The 10,513-nt window shown below is 49.7% G+C and overlaps 1 protein-coding gene across 1 annotated transcript; it reads right to left on the bottom strand.

The window, feature by feature from the left end:
* Positions 1 to 231: 231 nt before the first annotated feature.
* Positions 232 to 4,373, bottom strand: LOC129820345 (protein FAM186A-like). The gene is made up of 3 exons (XM_055877411.1): positions 4,339 to 4,373; positions 640 to 958; positions 232 to 531 (listed from the first exon to the last, which is right to left on the bottom strand). Exons 1-3 carry the CDS (start codon positions 4,371 to 4,373, stop codon positions 232 to 234), a joined length of 654 nt encoding a protein of 217 aa, XP_055733386.1.
* Positions 4,374 to 10,513: the final 6,140 nt, after the last annotated feature.

Genomic DNA, 10,513 nt, shown 5'->3' with positions numbered 1-10,513 from the left:
CAGGGTGAGGGGCTCAGGGAGCAGGGTGAGGAGCTCAGGGAGCAGGGAGCAGGGTGAGGAGCTCAGGGAGCAGGGAGCAGGGTGAGGAGCTCAGGGAGCAGGGAGCAGGGTATTGGAGCTCAGGGAGCAGGGAGCAGGGTGAGGGGCTCAGGGAGCAAGGAGCAGGGTGAGGAGCTCAGGGAGCAGGGAGCAGGGTGAGGAGCTCAGGGAGCAGGGAGCAGGGTGAGGAGCTCAGGGAGCAGGAAGCAGGGTGAGGAGCTCAGGGAGCAGGGAGCAGGGTGAGGGGCTCAGGGAGCAAGGTGAGGGGCTCAGGGAGCAAGTTGTGTGGCTCAGGGAGCAAGGTGAGGGTTGAGGGGAGCAGGGTGAGGGGTGAGGGGAGCAGGGTGAGGGGCTCAGAGAGCAGGGTGAGGGGCTCAGGGAACAGGGTGAGGGGAGCAGGGTGAGGGGCTCAGGCAGCAGGGTGAGGGGATCAGGGAGCAAGGTGAGGGGCTCAGAGAGAAGGGTGAGGGGCTCAGGGAGTAGGGTTAGGGCCTAAGGGAGCAGGGAGCAAGGTGAGGGGCTCAGGGAGCAAGGTGAGGAGCTCAGGGAGCAGGGAGCAAGGTGAGGGGCTCAGGGAGCAAGGTGAGGAGCTCAGGGAGCAGGGAGCAAGGTGAGGGGCTCAGGGAGCAGGGTGAGGGGCTCAGGGAGCAGGGTGAGGGGCTCAGGGAGCAGGGTGATGGGCTCAGGGAGCAAGGTGAGGGGCTCAGGGAGCAGGGTGAGGGGCTCAGGGAGCAGGTCGAGGGGCTCAGGGAGCAGGTCGAGGGGCTCAGTGAGCAAGGTGAGGGGCTCAGGGAGCAGGGTGAGGGGAGCAGGGTGAGGGGTGAGGGGTGAGGGGTGAGGGGAGCAAGGTGAGGGGCCCAGGGAGCAGGGTGAGGGGCTTAGGCAGCAGGGTGAGGGGCTCAGGGAGCAAGGTGAGGGGCTCAGGGAGCAAGGTGAGGGGCTCAGAGAGAATAGTGAGGGGCTCAGGGTGTAGGGTTAGGGCTAAGGGAGCAGGGAGCAAGGTGAGGGGCTCAGTGAGCAAGGTGAGGAGCTCAGGGAGCAGGGAGCAAGGTGAGGGGCTCAGGGAGAAGGGTGAAGTGCTTAGGGAGCAGGGTGAGGGGCTCAGGGAGCAGGGAGCAAGGTGAGGGGCTCAGTGAGAAGGGTGAAGGGCTCAGGGAGCAGGGTGAGGGGCTCAGGGAGCAGGGAGCAAGGTGAGGGGCTCAGGGAGAAGGGTGAGGGGCTCAGGGAGAAGGGTGAGGGGCTCAGGGAGCAAGGTGAGGGGCTCAGGGAGAAGGGTGAGGGGCTCAGGGAGCAAGGTGAGGGGCTCAGGGAGAAGGGTGAGGGGCTCAGGGAGCAAGGTGAGGGGCTCAGGGAGCAGGGTGAGGGGCTCAGGGAGCAGGGTGATGGGTGAGGGGAGCAGTATAGTTTTTTTTGAGTAAAAGTAAAAGTTGTTAAAAATATAAAAAATCAAGTAAAGTACAAATACCCCAAAAAACTACTTTGGTACTACTTTCAAGTATTTTTACTTAAGTACTTTACACCACTGTCTACACACAATACAACATAATGACAAAGTAAAAACTGTTTTTTAGAAACGTTTCCAAATGTATTACGAATAAAAAACTGAAATATCACATTTACATTAAGTATTCAGACCCTTTACTCAGTACTTTGTTGAAGCCCTTTTGGCAGCAATTACAGCCTCGAGTCTTCTTGGGTATGACGCTACAAGGTTGGCACACCGGTATTTGGGGAGTTTCTCCCAATCTTCTCTGCAGATCCTCTTAAGCTCTGTCAGGTTGGATGGGGAGCTATTTCACAGCTATTTTCAGATCTCTCCAGAGATGTTTGGTCGGGTTCAAGTCTGGGCTCTGGCTGGGCTACTCAAGGACATTCAGAGACTTGTCTCGAAGCCACTCCTGCCTTGTCTTGGCTATGTGCTAGGGGTCATTTTCCTGTTGGAAGGTGAACCTTCGCCCCAGTCTGAGGTCCTGAGCGCTCTGGAGCAGGTTTCCATCAAGGATCTCTCTGTACTTTTCTCCGTTCATCTTTGCCTCGATCCTGACTAGTCTCCAAGTGCCTGCCGTTGAAAAACATCCCCACAGCATGATTCTCCCACCTCCATGCTTCACCGTAGAGATTGTGCCAGGTTTCCTCCAAACGTGACACTTGGTATTCAGGCCAAAGAGTTCAATCTTGGTTTCATCAGACCAAAGAATCTTGTTTCCATTGGGCTGAGAGTCCTTTAGGTGCCTTTTGGCAAACTCCAAGCGCGATGTCATGTGCCTTTCTCTGAGGAGTGGCTTCCTTCTGGTTAGAGTAACCAACCCTTACCATAAAGGCCTGATTGGTGGAATGCTGCAGAGATGGTTGTCCTTCTGGAAGGTTCTCCCATCTCCACAGAGGAACTCTGGAGCTCTGTCAGAGTGACCATCTGGTTCTTGGTCACCTCCCTGACCAAGGCCCTTCTCCCCTGATTGCTCAATATGGCCGGGCGACCAGCACTAGGAAGAGTCTTGGGGATTCCAAACTTCTTCCATTTAAGAATGATGGACGCCACTGTGTTATTGTGGACCTTCAACTCTGCAGAAGTGTTTTGGTACCCTTCCCCAGATCCATGCCTCTGTAACAGTATAGCTTCCGTCCCTCTCCTCGCCCCTACCTGGGCTCGAACCAGGGACCCTCTGCACACATCAACAACTGACACCCACGAAGCATCGTTACCCACCTGTTTTTGCTTTGTCATTATGAAGTATTGTGTGTAGATTGATGAGGAAAAACATTTATTTAATCCATGTTAGAATAAGGCCGTAACGTAACAACATTTTGAAAAAGTGAAGGGGTCTGAATACTTTCTGAAGGCACTGTATAAAATGTGTGGGCATGTGGGCTGAGCAAACATTTACAAAAATAACACAAAAAAACTTAAAGCACAGTACGCCTTTTTAGGACTTTTTAGCTCTGACGACCCATTTATTGTACCAAAAAAAAAGACTGTGGATGCATACATTGTATAGACATTTTACATACTTTTGAATAATGGCTTCCCCTTAAACACTGTGGTTGGTTTATATTACCGTATAAATGAAATTAAAGTATAGTGGCTGGTGGAGGTCTACTTTGTGTGAGTGGGTCCTCAGAGACACTGAGATGGGATGAGGACAGGCCCCACACACACCTCTGATGCCCTCCCAGTCACCCCATCCCAACTCAGTCACCCCATCCCAACCCAGTCACCCCATCCCAACCCAGTCACCCCATCCCAACCCAGTCACCCCATCCCAACCCAGTCACCCCATCCCAATCCAGTCACCCCATCCCAACCCAGTCACCCCATCCCAACCCAGTCACCCCATCCCAACCCAGTCACCCCATCCCAACCCAGTCACCCCATCCCAATCCAGTCAACCCATCCCAACCCAGTCACCCCATCCCAACCCAGTCACCCCATCCCAACCCAGTCACCCCATCCCAATCCAGTCACCCCATCCCAACCCAGTCACCCCATCCCAACCCAGTCACCCCATCCCAATCCAGTCACCCCATCCCAACCCAGTCACCCCATCCCAACCCAGTCACCCCATCCCAACCCAGTCACCCCATCCCAACCCAGTCACCCAATCCCAACCCAGTCACCCCATCCCAACCCAGTCACCCCATCCCAGCCCAGTCACCCCATCCCAACCCAGTCACCCCATCCCAACCCAGTCACCCCATCCCAGCCCAGTCACCCCATCCCAACCCAGTCACCCCATCCCAACCCAGTCACCCCATCCCAGCCCAGTCACCCCATCCCAACCCAGTCACCCCATCCCAACCCAGTCACCCCATCCCAACCTAGTCACCCCATCCCAACCCACTCACCCCATCCCAACTCAGTCACCCCATCCCAACCCAGTCACCCCATCCCAACTCAGTCACCCCATCCCAACCCAGTCACCCCATCCCAACCCAGTCACCCCATCCCAACCCAGTCACCCCATCCCAACCCAGTCACCCCATCCCAATCCAGTCACCCCATCCCAACCCAGTCACCCCATCCCAACCCAGTCATCCCATCCCAACCCAGTCACCCCATCCCAACCCAGTCACCCCATCCCAACCCAGTCACCCCATCCCAATCCAGTCACCCCATCCCAACCCAGTCACCCCATCCCAACCCAGTCACCCCATCCCAACCCAGTCACCCCATCCCAATCCAGTCACCCCATCCCAACCCAGTCACCCCATCCCAACCCAGTCACCCCATCCCAATCCAGTCACCCCATCCCAACCCAGTCACCCCATCCCAACCCAGTCACCCCATCCCAACTCAGTCACCCCATCCCAATCCCCTGGATGTAGACCTTCTCCATTCTCACCAATAACCACCAATTAAATCTTAAATGTAATGACAAACCAGGAATAATAATGGTTCGACATCCTTTCCTAATTTGTTCAGAACTCTTATTCATTTGACCAAGGGTCAAGTCATTAAAAAAATGAAGAAGATTATAATTAACTCCTTCCTTCCTTCCTTCTCTCTCTCCAAAACCAAATCCATCCCTCTCCCCCACCCCCTTCCTGTACTCCTGTACTCTCTTACTCCTTTACCCACCAGACCCAGTGTATCACCACCCCCCCTCCTTGTCCTCCTTTACCCACCAGACCCAGTGTATCACCCCCCCCCCCCTCCTCCTTGTCCTCCTTTACCCACCAGACCCAGTGTATCACCCCCCCTCCTTGTACTCCTTTACCCACCAGACCCAGTGTATCACCACCCCCCCTCCCTGTCCTCCTTTACCCACCAGACCCAGTGTATCACCCCCCCCTCCTTGTACTCCTTTACCCACCAGACCCAGTGTATCACCCCCCCCCCCCTCCTTGTCCTCCTTTACCCACCCAGACCCAGTGTATCATCCCCCCCCCTGTCCTCCTTTACCCACCAGACCCAGTGTATCACCCCCCCCCCCTGTCCTCCTTTACCCACCAGACCCAGTGTATCACCCCCCCCCCCGTTGTCCTCCTTTACCCACCAGACCCAGTGTATCACCCCCCCCCCTCCTTGTCCTCCTTTAGCCACCAGACCCAGTGTATCACCCCCCCCTCCTTGTCCTCCTTTACCCACCAGACCCAGTGTATCACCACCCCCCCCCCTCCTTGTCCTCCTTTACCCACCAGACCCAGTGTATCACCCCCCCCCCCTCCCTCCTTGTCCTCCTTTACCCACCCAGACCCAGTGTATCACCCCCCCCCCCCTCCTTGTCCTCCTTTACCCACCCAGACCCAGTGTATCACCACCCCCCCCCCCCCTCCTTGTCCTCCTTTACCCACCCAGACCCAGTGTATCACCACCTCTGACTTTCCCCTCTCCCAACCTCTCGTACACATCACCACCCCTCTATATATACTCCCACTCATCCATTCGCACACAACATACGACACCACGCGTCTGCAGACATCCACATTTACCCTCTCTCACTCTACCATTCATATGCACAGACACGTACCCACACATACATCCACATTTACCCTCCCTCACTCTACCATTCATATGCACAGACACGTACCCACACATACATCCACATTACCCTCCCTCACTCTACCATTTATATGCACAGACACGTACCCACACATACATCCACATTTACCCTCCCTCACTCTACCATTCATATGCACAGACACGTACCCACACATACATCCATGTTTACCCTCCCTCACTCTACCATTCATATCCACAGACACGTACCCCACCCCACACACACACCCCCCCCCCCCCCCCCCCCCCACACACACACACACACACACACACACACACACACACACACACACACACACACACACACACACACACACACACACACACACACACACACACACACACACACACACACACAATTGTTGACATGCTATATTTCCTCTTTTATATTGTCCTTTCAATGTCCATGTATCTTATTGGTTAATTCTATCGTTACAGTTCCTTGGGGACACTAGAGTCAAGGTTGTATTGGAGGAAGGAGGAAGAATATTGCCTCATCTTACACTAAGCTGATCTTGGACATCACTGTACGTAGCCTAGTGTGGTTATCTGTTTTTTTATGTTTCTGCCTCTCTTCAGGGCACTGGACTCTCTTTTTTCAACTGGAAAGGTTTCCTGCAGCCTGCTCAGGGCTTCATCTGCACTTGTGAACTCAATTCTCTGTGTTCCCTTCCATATTTACAGTATTGCCGGGAATCAGAGTTGAGACTCGATTCATTTTTCCACCAGTCTAATCGAAATGAATTGTTGTCGTTCTTTGCTTCAATCTAGCAGACAGGTCCTGGACGAATCGAATCGACTGGCCCTGGACCTTGATCTCCTTTCACCCTTCAGCCCTCAGAATGTTCTGATACTTCCACCACAGCTTAAAGATTACCATATGAGGATATTTAGTATGATCCGATGGCATTGCTCCAGATCTCTCGGTGATGCATCCATGCCAAACTCCTCTAATATCAGCGTAACAATGTAGCTGAAAAGGTCCCATGTTTCCTTGTCCTTCGGGTAAGGACAATATTCTCATATTATTTTGTCTAGATCTGTTTTCTAGTTGATCCAGAAAATCTTCTAAAGTTTGTCGGCTTTTGTCGGCTTGTTTGTTCACACGCCCACCCTGTATATGCATATCTAACAGGATACTCTGCTTCCTTTTGTGCAAATGTAATTTTTTTAACAACAGATTGTAGCAGTTAGCTTGTTGTGGCGTGCATTGAAAGCTTTTTAGCTATGTTTTCCTGGGTATCTTTCAGCTGTTTGTTTTGGTGTGCATTGTAGAGGTCAACCGATTATGATTTTTCAATGTCGATACCGATACCGATTATTGGGATGCCAAAAAAAGCCGATACCAATTAATCGGCCAATTTTTATATAAATATATATTTTTAATAATGACAATTACAACAATACTGAATGAACAATGAACAAACAAACAATTATTTTACCTTAATATAATACATTATTGAAATGTATTTAGTCTCAAATAAATAATGAAACATGTTCAATTTGGTTTTAATAATGCAAAACACAGTGTTGGAGAAGAAAGTAAAAGTGCAATATGTGCCATGTAAAAAAGCTCACGTTTAAGTTCCTTGCTCAGAACATGAGAACATATGAAAGCTCAATATTCCCAGTTCTTCAATATTCCCAGGTAAGACATTTTAGGTTGTAGTTATTATAGGAATTATGACGCGTCGACTATTTCTCTCTATACCATTTGTATTTCATAAACATTTCACTATTGGATGTTCTTATAGGCACTTTAGTATTGCCAGCCTAATCTCAGGAGTTGATAGGCTTGAAGTCATAAACAGAGCTGTGATTCAATCATTGCTAAGAGCTGCTGGCAAACGCAGTAAAGTTTGAATGAATGTTTACGAGCCTGCTCCCTCCTACCACAGCTCAGTCAGACTGCTCTATCAAATATCAAATCATAGACTTAATTATAACATAACAAACACAGAAATACGAGCCGTGGGTCATTAATATGGTCAAATCCGGAAACTATCATTTTGAAAACAAAACGTTTATTCTTTCAGTGAAATACGGAACCAATCCGTGGCAACCCTAAGTCTAAATATTGCTGTTACATTGTACAACCTTCAATGTTTTGTCATAATTATGTAAAATTCTGGCAAATTAGTTCGCAACAAGCCAGGCGGCCCAAACTGTTGCATATACCCTGACTCTGCATACAATGAACGCAAGAGAAGTGACACAATTTCCCTAGTTAATATTGCCTGCTAACGTTAATTTATTTTAACTAAATATGCAGGTTTAAAAATATATACTTCTGTGTATTGATTTTAAGAAAGGCATTGATGTTTATGGTTAGGTACATTCGTGCATTATTGTGCTTTTTTCGCAAATGGGCTTTCGTTAATTCATCATCAAGTTGAAGTAGGCTGTGATTCAATGATAAATTAGCAGGCACCGCATTGATTATATGGAACACAGGACAAGCTAGTTAACCTAGTAATATCATCAACCATGTGTAGTTAACTAGTGATTATGTGAAGATTGATTGTTTTTTATAAGATAAGTTTAATGCTGGCTAGAAATTTACCTTGGCTCCTTGCTGCCCTCGCTTAACAGGTAGTCAGCCACGCGGTTTCCTCGTGGAGTGCAATGTAATCGGCCATAATCGGCATCCAAAAATGCAGATTACCGATTGTTATGAAAACTTGAAATCGGCCCTAATTAATCGGGCGACCTCTAGTGCATTGACATAATTTTAGCTGTGTTTTCCTGGGTATCTTTCAGATGTTTGTTGTGGTGAGCATTGAGAGAATTTTAGCTGTGTTTTCCTGGGTATCTTTCAGCTATTTGCTGCTCTCCTTCGCATCCCCAAGTTGTTCTTTGTGTTTTCCTTTAAAGGCAATCCATGGCTTTTTGGGTTTGAGTCTTAACGTCGCTTTACTCCCAGACTGTTTTGCTGTTGTGTATAACTGACTGCTCACTCTCTCGTGGTTACCTGCTGATATAACGATCTGTCTATTTTAAAGGCTTAATTTAACCTATGCTGTCTGGCTTCTACATATAAGCGCGTGTTGTCGTAACAAAACGGAGCTGCTCTCTCTCCTATCGGGACGCGCATGTTTTTCAAAGCAATTATTACTTGACAAAATAACTAAACGGGAGTAACCAAAACAATCAGCTCGTTTCTGCCGTGTAATGTTGTTTGGCAGGTCTCGTCGTATTTCTCTTGGCTGTCGGCCTTGGCAACACAGCTGTGGAGGAGACATTCACTAAAGCCTTTTTTCCTAGTGAGATTACACTGTCTTTTTGATGTTCCCCAGTAGACATAAGGCTAAATCTCTCTCTCTCTCTCTCTCTCTCTCTCTCTCTCTCTCTCTCTCTCTCTCTCTCTCTCTCTCTCTCTCTCTCTCTCTCTCTCTCTCTCTCTCTCTCTCTCTCTCTCTCTCTCTCTCTCTCTCTCTCTCTCTCTCTCTCTCTCTCTCCTATTACGGGGCTGGCTGGCTGGCTGGGATAGGCTTCGTCCCAAATGGCACTCTACTCCCTATGTGATGCACACATTTTTTTTACAAGAGACCTGTGGTGCACTACATAGGGAATAGAGTTCCATTTGGGACGTGACCATATTGATGCACACCGTCCAGACTACTCATCACTCTCCTCTCCATCAGTCCACTCCGGGGGGCTTTCTAGTGGAGCATTATATAACATCAACGATGGCAATCCCTTTCCCTTTTGGACGCGGCCAGTCATTGATACTGGAAAGCATCCATTGCATGCTCCGTCATTGGCACTTGCACCAGACTCTGAGTAAAGATATTTCTCCATTGGAACATCATCTCTGCTTCTTTTCTTTCCAATTACTGTCCAATCTAGACGATGCACTGAGAGGAGGGGAAATGTGTGTGCAGAGAGAATGAGAGGAAGGAAGGGAAGGGTTTGTGCAGAGAGAAGGAGGGGAAGGGAGTGTGCAGAGAGAAGGAGGGGAAGGAGGGAAAAGTGTGTGCAGAGAGAAGGAGGGGAAGGAGAGGAAGGGAGTGTGCAGAGAGAAGGAGGGGAAGGAGAGGAAGGGAGTGTGCAGAGAGAAGGAGGGGAAGGAGAGGAAGGGAGTGTGCAGAGAGAAGGAGGGGAAGGAGGGAAAAGTGTGTGCAGAGAGAAGGAGGGGGAAGGAGAGGAAGGGAGTGTGCAGAGAGAAGGAGGGGAAGGAGAGGAAGGGAGTGTGCAGAGAGAAGGAGGGGAAGGAGAGGAAGGGAGTGTGCAGAGAGAAGGAGGGGAAGGAGAGGAAGGGAGTGTGCAGAGAGAAGGAGGGGAAGGAGAGGAAGGGAGTGTGCAGAGAGAAGGAGGGGAAGGAAGAAGAGAGAACAAGGGATAAAGAGAGCTGGAGAGAGAGTGAAAGATGGTGGGAGGGGGTGAGAGAGTTTGAAAGAGAGATATCAAATCATTTTCAGCAGGATGTGAGTGCTGAAGCTAATTGTGTGGATCAAAGAACAAAGAAATTCACTCAGACATGATTGAATGGAAGGAGGCCAAGCAAACCTGTTTCAATTACTGCAATGTGGGATATTCAGGAGCCGAGCTGGGGCCGAGCATGAGACTCTGGGAAATGGCCCTGGGGGAAATCTCAGGCCACAGAGAAGAGGAGGTATCACCACTCACTGCACAGACCTGATAGGCTATACATCTAATCGATCACCAGCACTATGGAGCTCAGCCAATCATAACTGACAGGGGCAGGCAGGAGCGGGATGAGAGTGTGACATACGGTGTTTTCTTAGAGTGCATCATACTGGGGCTCCCAGTGGTTTTGTCACCAGCGAGTCACCTCAATGAAATGATTAACTCAAGGGGCTTACAAAGACAAGTTGGATGTCAGGAAATGAAACAGAAGATGGGAAGCAGCTATCGTATAAATGAGGAACTCTGGAGGACAATAAATACAGGTAATCAAATCTTAATAATGTCATTTCAGAGTGAAACTACTGCTGTAGCAAATATCACATTACA

Source organism: Salvelinus fontinalis, chromosome 22 (genome assembly GCF_029448725.1).
Source record: "Salvelinus fontinalis isolate EN_2023a chromosome 22, ASM2944872v1, whole genome shotgun sequence".
Classification (NCBI taxonomy): domain Eukaryota; kingdom Metazoa; phylum Chordata; class Actinopteri; order Salmoniformes; family Salmonidae; genus Salvelinus; species Salvelinus fontinalis.
The sequence above is the reverse complement of the archived record's forward strand: the minus strand, read 5'-3'. Positions and strand labels throughout refer to the sequence as shown.